Genomic DNA, 22,263 nt, shown 5'->3' on the forward strand with positions numbered 1-22,263 from the left:
GATGTTATAATATATACTTTTGTATCAGAGAAAATTTGTCGATCTAAAGAATTGAACATAAATCTATTATTATTATTATTCCCATTTACATTAAACACCGAGTTATAAACTGATAATCTAGTTAAACCTAATTTTGTTGTATTAAGTATAAGTTCACTAAAGTTAAACCTTTCTGTTAATTTTACCATTCTAAAGTTAAGTGTATGCTCTTCTTTAGTTTTAGTTAATTTTTCAGTTATCTTTTTTAGTTCATATAAGATTAAATTGTCTGTCATTTTTGGATTATATTTATGGTTATAGTCATATTTATAGTCTTAGTTACAATTAAAAGTTAAATTTTTATCTTTTAAAAACGAAGATTAATTTGGATACAACTTATGGTTATAATAATGGTATACATAAAAATAGGATTATAAAATATAAACCGAATAATCTGGCAACAATGAATACAATCAATACTAATATTAATATCATACTCAATAGGGAAGAGAATCATTTAAATTTACCTGATTCATATCTAGAGATAGAGTTTGTTGTATCAGATGATACTGGTGGTGTATTTTCTAATGATGCTAATATCAGATTAGTTAATTATGGTATGATGGCATTCTTTAGTTCAACTAAGCTTGAAACTAGTGGTGGTAGGAATATTGAATATATAGATCATTGTCATCCTAATCTATTGATGTATAAATTATTAACTAGTAGTGATGATGAATATGAGAGTGGTTTTTTTTCGACATATAGATAATAGGAACAGTTAACTCAAAGGTGGCCATATTGCTGCAGAAAAAAGTCATATGTATATGATGATTAAGATGAGAGATCTATTTGGTTTTGTAAATGATTTAAAAAAGATTATATATGGTTTAGGATTTAAACTAATATTAAAAAGAATTAATAATGATAAGGCTCTGTATAGAATTAATGCTAATCCTGGTGCAGTTGCTAATGATGCTAATATAGAAAATAAAGATATATCATGGTGTGTGCCCAGTATTGATCGTAGTAATGACAATAGAATTATTGTGCAGAAGGGTTTAAGTAAAAAGAATAATGTAGACTTTAGTTATTATGAAAGAAAGACATTTTATAAGAATGTACCCAATGCTACCAACTTCTTGTTTGATCTAGGTATGGAAAATGTAATGGAAAGACCACAATATATAATGATTGCTTTTGAAAAAAATAATGTTAATGAGCAAACTCATGATGCAAGTACATTTCAAATAATGAATGTTACTGAATGTTATTGTAAGATTGGTAGCGAGTTTCATCCTGAGGATAGATTGAATATAAATTATGGTGCTAATAATTATAATGAGGCTTTTAAAGAGATTTTTAGCATTAATAAAGATTATAATGGGCTACCACATATTATAAAACCGTATACAAATCGTAGAACATTCAAAAGCAGTTATAGAATATATGTATTTGATACTAGAAATCAAAGTGATCATATAGGTCCACAGCCAATACAACTTATTTTTAAGTTTAGTGCTGCAGTTGCAGATGTTATATGTCATGCATTAGTATTAACTAGAAAAGTTATTAGTGTTAATAGTGATGGTAATAAGATGGTTTATATTATATCATAGAAAAAGTCTTAGTTATAATTAAGTCATAGTTATAATAAAGGATATATTTATTGACTTAACCAATGACTAAACAATGACTAAATCAATGATAATCAAACTATTTCCTACTAGTCTTAACAAAACCCTTAGCATAAATAATATCTAATTTCTTTTTATTATCTAGAGATAAGCATCTAGCTTCAAGTTCAGTTTGGGGTTTGGGTTTGGCTTTAGGATTAACCCTAGGCTTAGGCTTAGGCTTAATAACAACAAAATGATAATACTTTTTAACTTCCATTATTTTTTAAATAAGTTCAAAACTAATTCATATTGTGTTGGTGGCAGACATTATAGTGGTACTAATAATATAAGTGGACCTATTACTTCAAATGGTACTAAAATGTTAAGAAGATCCTGCACTAAATATGGAAGGATTAAATCAGTGACAGTATCTGATGCATCAATAGAAGCAGAGGGATTGAAAGATTTCTTTAAAAGTGTTGGTAGAAATACGGTTAACTTTGGAAAGAAAGTTGCTAATAATCCAGTAAGAGCATTAGAAATAGCAAGTAAAATAAGAAGTGCAGCTGCAAGTAGAAACCCTAGAGCTGCTTTATCAGCCACGCCTGATTTAATTAAATTTGCAACTACTGGTGAAGGTATAAAGGTAGTACAAAAAGGAAGAGGTGTATACTTAGGGACAAAGAAAAGATAATTATTTGATTATAGTCATGATTAAATTTATGATTATTGGTATATTCATTTTTATATATATATATATATATATATATATATATATATATATATACATATATATATATATTTATATATATATATATATATATATATATATCTAATGGTAAATATTAATACTAATATTATTTTACTAAATACTTAATACTTAACTAAACACTAACAACTTTAGTTTAAAAAAACACTCAGCTTGTTTTCCTTGTTCTTCTTATAATCCTCATACACCTTAACTAATTCATTATACTCGTTGTTATCTATTTCATTATCATTCATTGATTTAGTATATAGTTTATTAAAGTTGTCGCTAAACTGTTTATTTAAAATTTACATTTGTGAACACTTTATAATTTTATTTCTCATTTTAGTATTAATTGTTTTTGATAATGAACCACAAACAGTTGCTGTAGCAAAAGCTGTTGGTATAGAATAAGGTAATCCTATACCTGTTAATGCAACTGATGTTGTTGTTGCCGTTGTTGCTATTGATGATAATACTATTTCTGTTATCTCAGCTACGTTAATGTAATTTTTATATCTACTTAACTTCTTATTATAGTTATTAGTTTCAGTTTCATAATAAATTCTAATATCTTTTATAATGTTAATATTGTTGTTAATTTTATTATTGGCTTGAATCTTTTCATTTATCAGTCTTTCTGATACTGCTGACAAAACTGGGTAAAGTAATCTCTCACTAGGAGCTGTTCGGTTAGTCATAGTTTCGTTTATTTTAAATAGTAATAGTTTATTTTAATAGTAATTCTTTCTATTTCTTTTGTTATATCTTCTTGGTTAAAACCATAATGCTTCTCTAGACTTTCTTGTTCTCTGTTATCAACTAACGTACTTTGTAAAAGTATAGCAATTATATATTGTACTATTCTCTTTTTATTCTTTAAAACGGCTTCATTTATAAAAGAATTAGTCTTTTTATTAACTTCTTTAAATTCTTTTAGCTCAGTAGTAAACATTTCATCTAGTTGTATGTTAGTGATATTTTGATTAAACTTATTATCATCAATCTCTAGTTTTAATTGATTATGTTTAGAGATAGTATCAGCAGCAACTTTATTACAAAACATAACAGTATTTGTGACTTCATTTGCTGATTCAATAAACTCATTATTTAGTTCATCATTAACTTGTGTTTCATTTAGTTGTAATGTTTTGTTTGTGACTTTATCAAATTCACCTTTTCTTAGCTCAGTAATGTTTCTACTTAAAATGTCTTTTTTATTAGAAGAGATTAATAAGTTATTGTCACAATACTCTTTATTAACAACATCTTTTTCATCTATCGGAGGATGAACATTTGTAATTTTATAGGTATCCTTCAGGTCAATATTATCTTTATCTTCTAAGAATAACCCACGAGCCTGACTTAGTGTTAAGTTGTTTCCATTCACCATATGATGTTTCGCTTGGTTAAATCTATTTCTTGTCATTATTTATATTAAGAAATATATTTAAGGATTCTAAAACTTTATTATTAGATTCAAAGTCAAACTCGGATTTTAACAGTTCCTGTTTCATACTATTTACCTTCTTTTATCTCTCCATTAATATCTTCTATTTTATATGTTGGTGGTTGTGTTTTTAGAACTTCATTAATTTTACACAATTCTCTAATTGAAGTGTACCTTTAGAGAAGATATTATGTTTATCTGCATTTCTAACATAATCACCAACTTTAATTTTGGGTGTTGCTTTGATAGATTTAATCTGCGAAGCAGTTTCACTGATATAGTATCTAACTGTATCAGGATTATTAGAAGCATCAATTGGTGTCATATTAATTGTTGAATGAATGCTATTGTTATATGTTATGACTGCATCATTTAATATATTTAATCAATTACCATCACCATTGATGAACATTGGTTTATTAATTATTTGTAATAATGTTCTATTAAATCTCTCTATAAACACAGCCTTTAAATCACTATAAGTAGAAAATAGTTTTGTTTCATATTCTTTAATTAAAGATTTAAGTGTTTTATAGTAAAACTCACTACCTCTATCTACCCATATTTTTTCTGGTTTTCTAGGTTCAGAGCCACCTTGTGGATGTTCACCTAATACTATTTTAAAAACATTAGTTATAGATAATCCAGATTTATTCTTTAATGGAATAGCCCAAGCATATTTTGTGAATATATCTATAACTGTTAACATAAACTTATAATTATTATTGTATTGACTTAGAGATGACTTATCAATTAAATCAGCTGACCATGTTTCATCTTTGTATAATGGTATTATTCTTTGTCTTCTAAACTTTGTTATATGAGGACTGAATACTTCTGTAGCTAATAATTGTTGTTGTTTTTCCATCATTACTTATTTACCATAGTTAAAAACAAAATTATCTAGTTGCTCTTGATTAATAATATTCATAGATAATAGTTGCTTAGATATATCTAGCATTTCATCATATAATCCATCATGACCAGCTTTTGTTTCTAGTATTAATAATTCTATACTTTCTACCAAATTATTTGGGTTAGGGTTGCTATTTAAACCCCTGCCAAATACATCATCTTTTACCCCCATTATACGATTTATTGTTCTATATCTAGCGCTTTTCTTATCCCCTTTTACTAAATCATATCCAATATCAAATAAAAACCATTTAATTTTGTTTTCATTTCCCCCGATTTCACCATGTTTTATATTTGGGTTAGTAAGAAAGTTTCTAAACACATCTGAAAATTCATATATATTATCCTTAACCAGAAATGATTTTCTTGACAAATTAGTTTAACACCATTCATTTCAAATTCAGCGATATCTAAATTTACGAACTTTAACTTTAATTGAGGGTTAGATTGAACTGACATTAAATTAATAATTTGAGCTGTGTCTTTATCTACTAAAAGTCCTGGTTTATCTCGAGCTTCCTCTACAGCTTTGCCATTGGACTTCATTAAAGCTTCATTAAATTGGTGGCCAGCTTGCTGGATCATCTTAGTTTGTTTATATAACTCTTAATTTTGCCAATCTATTGAGTTCACTGTTCGCATTTAAAGTTTTAGTTAAAGGATCAAATAACTCGACTATTTCACCATAATATTCTTGTTGTTTTAATTTATCTTCTAATCTATTCTTTCTGTTTTGTTTTTCTAGATAGTTTAATTCTATAAGTTCATCTAGCTTAGTCATTTTTTATATAAAAGTATTATACTAAGTATGAAATAGATCTATAATTATAATTAAATTAACTAATTATAATAACTCATTATATAATATATTAGCTGCTTCTATTAATTTTCTATTGCTATCTATAGTTAGTTCTTTAATATCACTAACCATGGAAACTGCTTGGCTTGCCACAGACGAAGTCTGTTCGCAGATCAGTTTATCCACATTCCTATCCTTATCCTTATCCTTATCCTTATCCTTATCCTTATCCTTATATAGTTTCTTAATCGGTGAAGCCGCTTGGCTTGCCACAGATGAAGTCTTTTCTTGGATACTGCTCAACAAATTCCTTTTAAATGAATATAGTTCTTATCATGTGGATAAATTTTTAAATTGTTTACATAAAACCTTTTATAATCAAATATATTTAAACTAATCTTACTTGTTTTTGTTGTTGTCATGCTATCCCGCACTTTTTGTATTCTGCTTTTATCCACTGTTCTCTGTGTATTATTCATTAACGCATCATAATAATCTATGTGCCTAGCTTTATTATGCTTCTTTATTCCATTTTCTTTAGTGTTTTTAGGATAATTTTTGGAGCAATATGTTTTGGGGGACAATGCTATAAATTCATCAATAATCCTACTCCCCAGCTCGTGCATAAACTTGACGGGGACTTTATTATTAGTTTTTATAGGTATGTCTAGATTACTTAAGTCCATATGCTCATCAATAACTTTACCTTCACTATAACTAAATACAAAACTCTCCGTATCCATATAGTGAAGTGTTAGATCTTTGAGGGATTGTTGTAGAATATTATAGAATACATCAAACATATGTAATTTGCTAAGTTCGAGTATTGTTACTCCTACATATACAGGTGAGTTATTTTTTTTCCATTTTTTTATATATTCTTTTTGGCTATAATCTCTATATCTAGTTATATTCTTAAATTTTGGTTTACTTACACTTTTCATTATCTTTTCTTTATCATGCAAGAACTTGCTTTGAAAGAAGTGTAGAGGATTCATGCACATTTTTCCATATAGGAAGTTATTCAATAATTTCCTTACATCCTTCTCTGCTTCAGTTTTAGCTGTTGTTCTTTTTTTTGTATTGTTTTGTACATAATCTGAACATATATAATCTTGTTTAAGTTTAATTACTATATATATTTTTGTTACTTTTACTCCCATCTTAACACAGATTTTTAACATCATATAATGAACCATCTATTCTGTTTTGTTGTTTTGATCTAAAATTATTTTTTGTGATCTTGCCTTGCCTCCATCTCTTTCTCGGTACCCCAATTCATTATCATTTATCTTTCTCTTATTATGCATTAGTGCTAACTGTTCTGTTCTCTCTTTACATTCATTAGTATAATCAATATCACAAACTATATAGTAACCATGATCACTATCAACTGGAGTCTTTAATATAGTATCAAGAGTAGTAAAAGTAGTTAACTGGAAGTCCTTATAAGGTATCTTTTGCATCATTGCATAGCCGTATAGGTTGTTTACATCAATGTACCAGATATTTCTGTTATGGGACTTCATCCCTGTTTCACATTCCGCGAAGCGGGTTCCCCGATTGTTGACTATCCTATCTCCCATTATACCGCATATGCCTCCTTTCTTTGCTTCAACAAAATCATCTAACATTTGTTTATCTAAATTTGTGTATCTAATGTAACACTGCTTGACATTAACCAACAATCAAAACTATTGCCTGGTAGACTAACGTAATGTAGTGGATTGAGCTTGAATTCTTTCATGCTTAATTTAACATATTCATTCAAGCAATAGTCTAATATGCCGATATCGTTCTGTAAATACTCTATAGTTAGATCTCTACCGGTTTTATGGTTGTTTTCATTATAAAGGCTATCTACTTCTTCTTGTGTTGTTAATTTATCCGAGAGAGAGGATTTGAAGTCTTCTATTTTTAGATTTCCTGTAAATTCATCATAGGTAGCTTTGCTACCGCTGGCAGCTTCGCTGTCATATGAGTCCCAACCAAAGTATTCATATGGATATAATGTTTTAGTTTTACATCCGTATATCTTCGCCATTTGATCTAGAGCATAGCTAAGAAGTTATAACTATCTAAGAATTTAAGACAACCAATGCTAAACATCTTAGACTTACCAGCAGCTAGTGATATGCTATCTACTTTTCTTTTATCATTATTCTGTTTGAAGAATTCACTGTATAGTAGGTTGAAGTAATAGCCAGAGCCATTATGGAATATTACAGGAATGAAGTTTTGTTGTTTGTACCTCAGATTACATATTCTACATGCTGGCCCTCTATATTTATCAGTTTCATGACAATGATCTCTTACTTTATTAATACATGTTTTACTGCAGATATGACAAGTGTTATTAGTTTCTTGATATAATTTATCTTCTTCATTGAATATTGTTTGTTTGTTGCGCTTGAAGTTATTCTCAGGTTCTATTTCTAATAGATCTCTAGCGAATCTTTTGATGAAGCCTAGACCGAAGTAGTGCTTGAAGTTACCTTGCCAGGTGTAACCCACAGCTTTTGGAATATATTCAGCTATAACATATTTACAGTCATTAGTTGCGACTTCAACAATGCAACAATCTATATCGGCGGTTATAATATTTTTTATATTCTGACGTTCGTGTTCATTTATAAAAATAATATGTTTTTCTTAGGACAAACAATCTCTGGTTGGAATGAATTGTTGCATTCGTGTTAATCATATTTAATTTGTGAGTTAAACCAATAGTTACACCTATCGCAATAATAATATTTAATGTTATTTTTATTTGGGCAAACTAACAGGGTTTCTATTTTTTTATTAGGGCACAGTGTTAGATTTGACCATTACTCTAAACTAGTATTCTTACATCTTTTCTATCTTCATTGAAATCATCCACCTGTTTAAGTAATTCTACTTTGCCATTACCACAGGGTGTGTATAAACAAATATTAAAATTATATAATTTCTGTATTCTTAATATATAGCCAAAGTCGTCTTCATGTTGTTGTCTTGGTTCATTTTTTTTTAATCTAATTATTTACTTTCTCGAGTTGCATTACCTATGACTGGATGTTACCATGCGGTGATAGTTAGTTGCAAGCAGTTGTATTTATAATTTCGTATATTTAATATCGATTTAGATATTTTGAGATCAGCTGGTAAATCTATATGGGTACCAATAGATGTTTTAGTTTGTTCAATGTTTAACTAAAAACTTCTTATTCCAAGAAACTCGAAATCATAACCATAACCTTTATATATTTCCTTTTCATTATCTAGCCAATACTTGCGCCTCCGTTTTCATATATTGCGTTATTTATAATATAGTCAGTATTGAAAAATATTTTAGTAGTTGTAACTTCTTCTTTGGTTCTCTTTTTATACTCACACTCGGCTGTGATCTTATATTTAAAACTCTTAATTTTTCTGAACTGGTAACAGTTTTTAATTTCTTCTAAATAGTAATTAGTTGTTTCATCTATATCTTCAATGTAATTCCCACTTTCTCTGTAATATAAAACTCTCTCATGTTCTGACTGGAGTTTATATCGAAGTCTTCTGTGTTTTCTAGATACTTACGATTATGACTATATGAGTGAGTAGTTAGAGCTATTTTATTCCTAAATTCTTTATGACATTCTTTACATTCGTACCTAATTTTAGAGTAGATATTGTTCTCACGTTGGGGTACCCCTTTAGGTTTAGTTCTAATAATATCCTTAGTGTCAACCTTAGGTTTTTAAACATAATCATCTTCATCCGAGTTATACACCCTCTCCAAAATTTCTTCTTCTTCAGACTGAAACATTTTCTCCAATAGTTCCTTATGTTTGAGATCGTATGATTGATGCCTGTATAAACCCTTCTTTGATTCAAAGGATAGATTACAGATATCGCAGAGGTTTATGACACTAGTATTAGTTGATTGAGACGTGATGTATTTGTTTAGGGAAATAATCAAAAAAGAATTTTTCGAAAAATGAAAATGAAATGCAATAAATGTATAAATAAACCTTGGAAAGAATGTTGTAATAATTGTAAAGAATTAGAATATTCTTGTTATGTATGTAAAATATGGTTAAAGTGAAAGATTATATAGAACATTTGGGATATCGTTATTCCGATCCTGATCAATATCTAGTATGTAGTTTGTGTAATGTTTATAAGAATATATCATTATATAGAATTAGAAATAGGAAATGTAGACTATGTATTTATCTTCATAGATATAGATATGGTCATACTAGAAATCAATTCAGGGAGCATGTTTATAAGTATAATATTCAAGAAGCTAATTCATTTTCTTTTAATTTTTTTGCCATGTAGTTTTTGGGTTTTATTGATATTTTAGATTTAGACCTTTTTTTCTTAATTAATAGCAGATTTAGAATAAATAATAAGCTGGTTTTTTATTCAAGTTACACTGAATAACACTAATCACTGTGTTTCCACCGATCTCAGTGTTTTTGACTGTGCTCTTTTTGTTCAAGTTATCCACGAAGTGGCTTCATCAATTTTTGCAAGTTTGGTTTTATGTGCTTGTTACACGATCTCATCTGCGAAGCAGTTCAACGGGGTTGTTTTACAAATTCACTGATTAGTTATACCGAAAAACACTAATCACTGTGTTTATACCGATCTCAGTGTTTTTTGACTGTATACCCATCAAAGTGTGTCCCATATACAGTCTCACTGTAGGGATCTGTGAAGCAGTTTTACTGATAGAACCCAAACTATCCGTCTGATAACGATTAATTACCAGCTTAACTCGACACTAGTGGTTTGCACCAAGTGAGACAAGAAATGATAGATTTAAAATATAAAAGAAGTGATTATAGAGAGAATGTATAGTAGTGGATAAAACAAGGAAATCAACAAGTAGTAAAATTTGGCCCTACTCGACATACGCGATTAGCGTTAGAACAGGCCAAATTTTGCTGGTGGTTGATTTCCTTGTTTTATCCACTACTTCCGTTAACGCTTGAGTCTTTCGCAAATTTTGTTTGTTGACTTGAATCTAATTTTGTCTTGAAACTTAAATGAGTCTTTTAATGTTTGTCCTTAATTTAAGTCTACTGTCTTATCTTTCAGTCTCGTCACTGACACAGAATATTTATTGTTTTAAAAAAAATAATATTTAGTTTTTTTTTTAATTTTCCTTATAAGCCTTGTTCATTTTGTTCTCATATCACTTAACGTTATTACGGGCAGGTGTTGTCGATTGCGAATGGGCACAAATGAAGCTAAGTAATGGTTCAAGTTCTTAGATGTTGGCTTTAGAAGTCTGACACTAAATGTTTTCCGAGCAAACGCTTGATTTTTGTCTGTCTTTGTTTTACATTTGCTTGTCTTATCAATCAAGTACACTAATAAAACGTCTCATTGGCTGCTAGTGAATCATAAATAAATCTACTTAGTCGGTTGATTTTCAACCAGTGGTTTTCTTGAGTACTGCCGGTTTTTGTTGCTTTTGTTGTAGATTTTTTTGCCTAGTCTCAAACAGGTCTTATATGATGTACGCATTGCAAGACGCGTAGTGTCAATAGTTATATCAAGTATTGTTAATGTTGATGTTTTTTTGCGATACTAATTTTTGGAACAATAAGCATTTTAAAAGTTTTTTTCAGATTTTTTTTGTATACTTCTGCACATTTAATCATTTGCTTTGTGGACCAACAAAATTTGATGTTGCTGGAAAAACGTTGATGTTTAGGTCACTAGTTCATTCAGTTCTTTGGATTGTAAATCAGGACTTGTCCTGCAGTGTGTTTAAATTTCGCTGGCTTCATTTTTTTCTAGTTCTTCAAAAAGAGTTGCTTCAACCCGTTCTTTTGTTGAAGAAATTCATAGGTATGTTGTAGCATTTCTTTCTGTTTTACCCAGACTGAAACGAGTGACCTTGTTTTGTCCACACCCCATTATGTAAATTGTATCACCGTGGAAAAAAAATGATTCGGCCGATGACCGTTTTCAAATTGTGTCACTTTAAAAAAATATAAGTTGACCTAAAATCCGCTTAAGAGCTGGAATAAAGTCGGTACAGGGTGCCCGCCCTGCCCGCACATTACTTATTGTAATTTTTATTTCTCAACAGTACTGAAATGAGAATAAGTCTGCTGCACTTTTCCACTGATTGTTAGTAGAGTTTGACAGAATTGAGTGAGCTCGATTGGAGTTTGTCAATTATCTTGACATCCAGTGGAGTTCAGAACAATTGAGAACAATGGACCTTTTATTCCAGTTCATACCTAAATGGACTGCTGGGTTTTAACAGTGTTTTGAGTCGCTTTTAATGCAATACCATACACCTCACGTGTAACGGGGTCACTATTTTGAACGCGTTCCCGTAAACTGCAAATTGAATATAAAGGTATACCACAAATTTGGCTCAAGCAGTTTTGTGCGATGAGCACCCAAAAAAAAACAATAGCATCATTTCATCCATCTATCCCAAATTTGTATGTTGGAAACTGAGTTAATGGATAATCTCCTTTAAAATATCACTTATCAAATTACACTGTAAAAGATCGCTAAAATGAGGCCATACATATTTGTTACATGGGGGAGGAATATTGTTGAACAGACATCTCATATCCTTGATAATTTGATTAAAAAAAATAATTGGTACATAATTAATTAACGCTACAAAATTGTTCAACCTTTGTTAAAATTGTTAACTGAACAAATTTGTGCTGCTTGTTTTATTGTGTTTGTTATCGTTGTTATCTTAGCGTTAAAAACGTGCTTAAACACAAGTTTGTTTTAATTAAGTGCTATCACAATTCGAACAGCTCTGCAAATTGTAAAGTCAACGACCGGAAAAGCTCAACATAGAAAACACATTAGCTTAATACCAAACTTCGTCTTCAAATACTTATACTAAACTAGAGAGCTTTCTTTGCTGATTTAAAACACGGTTCACTTCATTATCATTCACAATTTTGCTCACAAAATTGTTCGATTTTTCACCGCGTTTAGATTTAATTCGGATTTGCTCTAAGTCAGCTTAATTCACTTCTGAAAAGTATATTCTCTTTCCATTACGTAAAAAGTGAACTTGTGTTTATTTAAATTATACGCCTAGATTTGTCGGCCAAAAAGAAAAAACAGAAGCCAAATACCTGAAAAATATTTGTTTGCTTTCTTTTTCAGTTTTGCTTCATTTTTGCCTTGCTATGCTACTATAAATCCATAATCTTTCCGGCCGGCAAAATATTTTTCAGTTCATTTTACATTACAATACCTTGTCACTTCAAGCCACGTTCAAATATGTCCTATTCAGCGGCCAAATTGTCCCACATGCATTATTTATAACTACAGCTTTTGGTGGGGAAAAATTACACTTTCAGTTATATTACGGTCAAATATGGAGCATTAAATCTTTTGTTTTCTACTCAAAGTTGATCGACCGGATAGAATTTTGCAGAAAATAACGCTTATCCATGAATATATCACGTCAGTTTTTGAATACAAACAGTAAATTTTCCTCAAGAGTATTTTAAAGGCAACAAATGTGATTTTATAGCGTATTTATTTTGCATTTTCTCCGTTAATTTGCTTCCCTAGTCCACTTCATATTAGTTTGAGGGATTTTGATATTACACGTGTCAGAGTCCTTCAAAGCTTATAACCACTCTTGTAGAATTTGAGTCAACTTCATTGCTTTTGTAACAGCGGTTTTGATCTACATGTTTGAACTTATTCATGAAACTTTATTTAACTCAATATCGGTTATGGTATTCTACATTATAAATTCCGTAAGCATTTAACTACTAACACGCAAACCGCCGAAATTCGAAAATTAATTTTGATCAAAATGAATTTGGCCAAACTTACTTATCTTCGTACAGCTTTGAAGACGCCTGAAAGATTTTTAAGCGCAACTTTTACGAAAATAGCTATCATAATAGCTAAATTTCCCGTAATTTTTCTGACTTCGTTTTTAATTTTAGCATTTGCTACTATATTTGTCAGTTTTTACTTTTATGAAATTGATTACGCCAATCTTAATCATTTGTACAGACCTAAAAAGTATGTAAAGTACTTGGAATTAGATGATGCAATATCCAAAAATTGGGCAGAATACAAAAACGATTCTATTGTTCTCCGGTACGATAAAATAAGGTTACTTTTATACGATTTGAATTTAACAGACGTGGAAGATAAGTGGCATTTAATCTATGCAATAGATGAAATTTGTTCATATATTATGAATTATAACATGTCTGGTTATAAGAGCAATGGGTTTATAACTTATGAGTCTGTGAAATACATAATTCCTGAAGAGTTAGGCGGAGAAGAAATTCCGGAAGCATGTGACTTGGCTCAACAATTCATGGCCTCTGATCTTGCAACTCAGGAAATTGCTTTGGTATGAACCTTTTTCTCTTTCAATTCGAGTCTAGTTCTTTTTTTTCGTTTAGGTTAATAAGCAAAAGAACGTTTTTAGAGCGCCTATTTAGCAACCAAAAATTAATTGGAAGCAACTTTCGGCCATCGGGATCCCCATTTTTTGCCAAGAATTGAACTGGAGACTTCAGTTGCATTTTATAACGGGTTGTTTTCAACAATTGCTCCCAATTTTTGTAAAAGGGGGCTATTCTTGAATAGAATTCCAGCTAGCGATTTATAAAACAATCAGAGACGACTAATAACTGTCCATGTACGCACATACTGGTGACCCGGATTGAAAGCCAAGTCAATATCAGTACTGTGCGCGTCTAATTGCAAGTACTGTATCAGAGCTATGATAATGTCACTTTTTACACTTCTCAACCTAAATGCAAGTCTTGGCCAAGACTTGCAAGTCTAGAAGTCTGGGCCAAGAGTGGCAAGTCTAAAAAACGTCAAAAATAGCCAGAAGAACGTCAAAATTAGCTGAAGAAAGTCAAAGAAACCAAAAAACGTCAAAAAAGCCAGCAAAAGCGCAAAAAAAGCCGCAAAGAACTTCAAATTAAGCCAAAAACCGTTGAAAAAATAGCCGAAAAACACGTCAAAAACAGCCCAGAAAACTTCACAAAATAAGCCAAAAACCAGCTTAAAACTGCTGAGAAACGGCTCGGAAACACCTGAAAACGGTCCAATTTGGGCCTATATACTGTGTTTTGAATAACCATCAAAGCTAGGTAACTGCTGTACCACTAAGTATGATCAATGGCCACTGATCACTGGGGGCACAAAAGATTCGGCAAATGTTCCTTTATGAACTGATGAAAGTGGCTGAAAACCCATTAATATAGCCTATTCTGACCCCAAGAGGTGCTAGTTGATAAATGGCTTTGGGGTGTTTCCAAAGCACCCCGTGAAAGTGGTTAAAAGTTGACCTCAAAATCGTGGCATACTACAAAACTATTTGGAATTCGAAATTTTTGCTCGAAATTTTTTGAAAAGTTGCTTTTGACTTCGGAATCAAGTTGCAAGTGTAATCTAAGTCAAATTGGAAAAAAATCGAATTGAATTTGCAACTGGAGGGTTAATGAGTGCGATTAACGCGCGTCGAAAAGATCGGCGTGAGAAGATTTGTCAAAAAGATCCCTAAAACGTGAAAACAGCAGATTTTCTGTATATTTTGGATATAAGACTGGAAAGCGGAAGGCCAAAAAGGAACTTAAAGTTAAGATAATTTAAAGTCAATGGATAAATTTAAAATTATTGAAATTTAAAGTTGAAAGAACTTTATCTTGGAACAAATAATTTTCCTCAGAGGACGACTTTTCCTAAAAACTGAAAATGTGTTTTAGTTGATAACAACCTGGCCGCTTAATCTTTCAAAATTATGATAGAAGGAAGCTGAAAAAACATTTAGTGAAAAGTTTTTACATAATCTTCTCCTAATGTGATGAATTGTAATGCATTTTTTACATAAATTGAGATCTTGTCATTACACATTAAGCAGATAACTGCGTAAAATTTATCCACAGAAAAAAATCTTTTTTATCGCCCGGCAGAGCTTTTCATAATTCTTCTGCAATTCTTTCATTACCTTCAGCACTTTTCGCACATAATAGAGCACCGTAGCTCAGTCTGGAACCATGTTCTCTAGAACAATAGCTTCTTTTCTTCCAATAGCTTCTTTCTTCCTGAAAATTAATCTGTAGTTAATTTTCAGGTTTCCTCTGCAAAATTTGTTTCTGATTCGATATGTTTAGATTCAGCAGAAAAACAGAAAACTTAACAATCGCGGCCCATCGAACTTAAAAAACCATACGTTTTCCATTATTTAATCAATTTCTCATTTTTCTCACGATGAAAGCTCATAACAGCTTGGAACCTCCTAAATGTTTTTGTTGTTTCTTCCCCCCCCCCCAAAATGGATTAACTTCGAATGTTTCTTCAACCCAAATTTTCTTCTATGTAATGAGATAGTTCCGAGGAGTTTCATATTGTGTTTTCAACGGTTTAATGAACAGTTTACTCTATAGTGACACAAAGTTGCAGTTTTTTTGGTTGTATGGCTGTTTTATTGGTTTTGCGGTAAGAATTTAAATTTAGAAAAAGTTAAACCTTCAAAATAGCAGCTAATATTCAGGTCATATTCATCAATTGATTGACAGTAACATCTTTCTGTTTGAGAAACGAATAAACAGCTTCTCATAACTGGTCATTATGACAAACTTTTCCTCGATTTTTCATTAAATTTTCAAAATGTCTTCAAATGAATAGTATTATTATTATTATTATTATTAAATTGACTTGGTAAATTTCGAAGAGAGTTCAGCTGTTTCCCAAATAACAATGTTGGACATGTCCAGTCAAAAGTTGAGATGTCATTTCGCTGGGTGAGAACATTTATATATTTCACAACTCTCAAAACAAAATATTCTTTCAATTTGACTGATTTCGTCCAATTAAAATTTGTCCTCAAATATTGTTTTGCTCCAAAACTGTTACTGCGTGGCCCCTTGAAAACTATCCAATAATCATCAGACTTGAGGGCAGTATGACATTTGTAAATTTTTCTCAGCATAAGAAAATCATTTCGAACCAAAAGAAAACTGATTGAAAAATTGTGGTAAATGAGGCTATGATTGTACTCATTATCGGTAAAAAGTTTCTTATTCAAAGCCCACTTGCGCACTCTTCTTTGCATCTTTTATAGTTTTCTGCAATTAGGCCAACTCGAGAGCCATACATTTGACGCGTGAAGGAGAATTGATAAAATGTAACTTTTGTATAAACTTACTTTTACTCTTGTAAAAGTGAACGTTTTTCTTCAAGAAGAAAAGCTTTTGTTGTGCCTTCCATAGCCGCAGATTGATATGACAGTCCCATTTCAACTTATTAAAAATAATTATACCAACATCATTCACCGACGATTTGCGTGTAATTTCCGTATCATCTGCATACAACTGGACACTACACTGATCTAACTTTTTCACATCAAAAACAAATAGCTTCAAATTTTGCTATGTTGAATTCCAAGCTGTTTTCTTTCAAGCATTTGATAGTTTTGTTTACATCATTTTGTAGCGAAAATAAATTCATTTAAAATAAACTTCCAATAATTTTTGTGCCATCAGCAAAAAGATATGTGCTGTTCTCTATTAGAGATGAAAGGTCGTTAATGTACACAGCGAACATATAAACCACAAACACTGAACCCTGTGGACCACCACCCGTAACAGTTAACTCTGACGAATACTCATTTTTAACATATACGCACTGCGGTCTGTTTGATTAAATAGTCTGCAAAAAACTTAAGAAATTGGTGATCAAATCCAAAATGCATAAGCTTCAACAAAATTGCATTGTGATTTATTGTATCGAACGCCTTTGCAGTAGGGCAGCCTTATTTGAAGAACTTTTACCTAGCAATTTTAAGGTGCATTTGATTTTTAAAATCAGGCATTGTCACTGTGCTGAGACAAGGTTGTTATGAGAACGAGGCCAAACTCGTACCTATAAAATACAAAATGTCTGTACTGGATGTTTTGCTGTGCTTTGTCTTGGTTTTTCTTATTTGTCTGTTTAGCTTCATTAGATCTTATCAAAATTTATCAGCAAATTGTGGCGTGAGAAGATGTTCAAGCTTGAACAAGAGTGTCATGATATTAAATATCTTAAGGTGCATGAAGTTTTGGTTTATTGGGTTTGTTACAATTGATTGCTTTTTTAACACAGCTTTCTGATGCGGATCCTTGCCCTCCATTAAGTCTCGCCCAGTTGTAAATTATCCGCATACATATATAATACCATAGTTAAAACTTCGATCTTTTGAAGGGCTGGAACTAACATACCCGCACGAAGCCGGGAGGGCTGTGGGGAGTAACTGAAAGTTTCTTCTTTCTTTGTGTTGTAAAGTTGGACGTAAAACTGAATTGTCTATGTTGGTTTGTTTATTTGTTGCAGGAATACATGGTGCCAATGTTGGCCCAGGAGGTGAAAGACAGAACTGGGATGGAGATCAAAGACAACTACTTTCCTCTCCTCCCAATCACATTCACAGTCATGAGAAACGACATTTCAGCTCAGTGGCAGATATCACTATTCAAAGGTCAGTCAAATAGCTGTTTGACTGAAATGCTATTTCTTGACCCATGAAAAGGCCATGCTCGACTCAAAATGCCTGTCAAAAGACTTTTCCCCTCTCTAAGGAGGAAGCTAAGCTCGACTGTGTAATTTTAGTCAATAAAGGTCTTCGCCAATCGAATTTCCCCAAGTCGCGTCCTAAACTTGGGAGAACTTGTTTAATCAAGACTTAAAACCACTTTTGCATAAATCCAAAACGGATTGATAGAATATTCGAATCGTTTCTGTGGTACGTTTGGCCAGTAAAAAGTTGTGTTGTGTTAAGTGGTACGTTATAAACACAATTAATTGATCTCCTTCAATTTTCAGGCAGTTTTCCAAGAAAGCCAATCTTTAGTTCTGCTTATGTCTGTTCCGTGCTGCAGGCCACCGTAACTTATTAAAATTTTATTTTAAACTCAAATTAAAAATTACAATTCTTAAATCAAGTTTTAAATTTCATATCTTAAAGGTTCAGCTCTATATCTTTTTATACGCCACGAGCTTATTGGCGTCTAATTACTATAAGAAAATTTCCAACTATCACGAAGGTCGATATTGAGAACAATCAAGAGCGTACCTTATTCAGTTTACGTCTGTGAAGAGTGGAGGATCAGGTATACCAGGTATACATTGCTCTGACTTGTCAGAAGGAAGGTGCCATAGGGACATAACGATTTCAGAGACTTGTGTGGTACACAATGAAGACTTTTTACTAAATTATTACGTGCTTATGATTGAGTTGCTGAGTTGATGGAATCTTGAACTTGAAAACTGAAAATTCTTATTAAAAAACTTACACACCTTTGCTACAATCTGTTTTTTGTCGAGTGCAAGTGGAGTGCAGTTTATTTAATTGGGTCTACGGGGGCTAGCCGAAAAGCTCAATATCAGTTCTCCGGTGAGATAGTACCTATTCTTTGTTCAATTTTCCAGGGTGGTCTAACTGTGAAAGTTCAATCTCCCCCCCCCCAAGTTTTCTGGGGCGGTTTGAAAACAAATAACAACGCCTCTGAAAATTTTCCTTGCGGCTCCTGCAAATTAAATTGCAAAAATTAATGCATTAACTGCTTTAAATGCAATTCATAGTTTCACGTTGCATGTACAGATTTGTCGCATGAGAACTTTGTGGCATTGGACAAGATAAATGGTGCTTTTTGGGCCTGCGTAGCCTGTAGAGCAAACGTCATAGGTCACCAAAACAACGAAATAGAAAATTTGCAAAATAATTTTCAACAGAGCGTTGCTGGAATAAGAGACGACTTGCAAAAAGAGATTACTGAATTTAAAACTGAAATGCTTAACAACATAGAACAAATTAAATTGACGCTTAAAAATTCACGATACGAGAATGAACCTCAAAAGTTAACTGAGAACTTGAGAGCGAATGCTGATCTAACTAGTCAATCAGAGCGAGAAAACAAAATCATAGTTTTCGGAGTACCAGAGAAAACGAGCGATACAATGATAACCATATTGGACAGAATCAGTCATGACAAAAAATCAGTTGACGAACTTGCTCGAAAAATTGGAATCCAGACATTAAATATCGAAGACATTTTTCGTCTGGGTAAATTTAACTCAACCCAAACTCGTCCGCGACCGCTGGTGGTGAAGCTCTCAAATACTTGGAATTGCAGAATCATGATGATGTCAAATGCAAAATTGAAGGCCGACAATATTTTTATCAAACAGTTTATCGAAAAATGAGTGGGAAAAAGAAAAACAAGCTCTAGAGTATCGGTTAATACTTGCTCAAACCTTGAATATCAACAGTTCAGACATTAAAATTAGATCAGCTAGGCTGTTTTTCAGGAACAAAATGATTGATACTAACTTATCTATAGAAGAAAATAGTTGCCTACTAACGAACTCTCCTGAATTCAGTTGACTACAATCAAGTAAAATTTTGCGTGAACTATCATTGAAATGTTGTTCACTATTAAGTATGGATAGACAAGTGATGTTGGATATCCTTCCGAAAACTATTAATCCCGATATTGTTTGCCTCACAGAAACCTGGTTAAACCCAATTATTGGAAACCAAGAAAACCTAATTAGTCAATCTTATTCAATCCAGTCGCGATCAGATAGAAAACTTGGACCGCATGGGGGTGTCCTAATAGCACACCGAAACACATTATCATGCAAAATGGAGGTTTTGCGAACAAATTCAGATTTCATTTGTTGTTGCTTATACTTCTTAAAGGAGGTTACAATCGTTATTATCAACATTTATAATCCCCCAGCTGACAGCAAATATAGACTCAGTGCAGATTTTTTCTGCAAAACCATTCAGGAGATTGTCAGAGATGTCCAAGAATATCAGAGATCCATTGAATCCTTTACTTTCTTTTTGAATGGTGACATTAACTTCACTCACACAGATTGGCTGTTACTTACTTTAAGTAGTAATTGTTCACGAAGAAGTAGTTTTGAACGAATTCAAAAAATTAAATATGTCATCACTGCAATCCCATGCAAGCTCGCTGGATATTTTTCTTAGTAACAATATTAACTTATGTAGCGAAATATTAGAGGAGAAGTCGTTCTCAGATCACAAGTATTTGTTAGCTGAAATTTCGACTGAATATGCTGAGCAAGAAGCCTTGCCTAAAATGAAACGTTTAAATATTGGCAAAGCTAATTGGGACGAATTTACAATCAATTTTAATTTTCCAATGTCTTCTTTTGACTCAATTGATAATATTGTCGACTCGTTTTACCATAAATGAGAACTAGCGTCTTCCATTGCAATTCCACTCAAAACCTCTAGAAGAACCAATGCGCCTTTTTACATGTCCTCTAACAGTATCCATTCAGAAAATAAACTCAAAACAGCTTTGAAAAATACACAAAGCGCAGAGAAAATTTCACGACTTAGAGAAGGGTTATCCATTTCTCTAAATAATGACAAGAAACATTTCGTTGAAAAAAGCAAAGTCTGGTCAACGAACGATGCATATAAATTAATGAGACAAATAACAAAACAGCCAGCTCTGCCTGAGAAAATGGTGTACATGGAAAAAGAAGTTTTTGTGTACAAGAGCATTGCAGAATGTTTCAACAATTATTTTTCTTCTGTTTTTGTTCAAGACAATTCTGAAGTTGTTATTCCATTTAATCAGAGTCCAGAAATATTTCTTGATGACATTCAGTTTAGCAAAGCGGCTCTGAGTGAGGAAATCAAATACATACGTAGTGGGGCTAACTCTTTTGATGGAATCAGCCCTAAGTTTTTGAAGTTTGCTTTACCGTACATTTCGAATCAACTTTTGTTTATCTTCAGTTGCTGTGTTAGCAAATGTGAGTTTCCCGGTTTGTGGAAAAAAGTGCATGTACGACCCCATTTCAAAAGCGGTAGCAAATTAGATATCAGGAACTACCGACCGATTGCCATGCTTTGCTCCTTGTCACTGCTATTTGAGCGTATGCTGTATAAACAGTTTTCGGTCTTTCTGCAACAAAAGCTTTGCGTAGAGCAACATGGTTTTAGAAAAAATCATTCAACCATCGCTCAATTACTTCTCTACTGCAATAGGTTGTATGAGTTACTTGAAGCAAACAAAATGCCAATGATAGTGTATCTAGACATTTCAAAGGCCTTTGATACCATCAATTATAATATCATTCTTTTAAAATTATGTCGAATGGGATTTGACAGTGCTCGACCAATCACCAGCGGTGGGCCTCAAGGGTCAATTTTTACAGTGTTTCTTTTTTCCGTTTAGATAAATGACCTGCCCGAAATAATTGTCAATGAGTGCTATTTATACGCGGATGACACAAAAATCGTCAGCACTGTAGACAATAGAATACAGCTGGAAAAAGATATTGAAAATGCTATTGTTTGGAGCAAGGAGAATCGGTTAAATTTCAATTTCGATAAGTTTAAAAACGTGCAATTTTCATTACGTAAAAATCAAAACAAGCAAATTTTGCGTCTTCCCAGACTTGGGCGTATATTTTTCGGAAAATTTATCATGGGATCATCACTTAAGTTTTATTCTACAAAAAGCAAATCAGAAGCTTGCTTATCTAAAGAGAACAATTCCAAGTGAAACAAAATTGTCAGTCAAATGCAACCTAGTCAAAACTTACATAATATCGATCTTGTTTTATGGATCAAATGTTTGGTATGCCAGTAAAACTATCGTCAGGCAAATGGAAAGGCTTCAGAGAAAAATTTTAAAATGGATACAATCAAACAGTCATTTTACTGATAAAGAATATAATGATTGTCTTCGATCAGTAAATTTAC

The 22,263-nt window shown here is 31.9% G+C and overlaps 1 protein-coding gene across 2 annotated transcripts in view; it reads left to right on the forward strand.

Moving 5' to 3' along the window:
* Window positions 1-22,263, forward strand: part of LOC142348834 (uncharacterized) — a 114,517-nt gene that overhangs the window by 22,924 nt on the left and 69,330 nt on the right. The window contains exons 1-2 of one of the 2 annotated variants that reach the window (XM_075400365.1): window positions 12,171-13,866; window positions 17,844-17,988. In XM_075400365.1, coding sequence (XP_075256480.1) covers window positions 13,312-13,866; window positions 17,844-17,988 — 700 coding nt within the window. In that variant the 5' untranslated portion in view covers window positions 12,171-13,311. Of the gene's footprint in view, window positions 1-12,170; window positions 13,867-17,843; window positions 17,989-22,263 lie in introns of those variants that run through there. The other variant, XM_075400367.1, reaches the window with a different exon arrangement.

The sequence above is a fragment of the Convolutriloba macropyga genome, chromosome 10 (assembly GCF_964194025.1).
Source record: "Convolutriloba macropyga chromosome 10, txConMacr16.3, whole genome shotgun sequence".
In the NCBI taxonomy this organism is placed as follows: Eukaryota; Metazoa; Xenacoelomorpha; order Acoela; family Convolutidae; genus Convolutriloba; species Convolutriloba macropyga.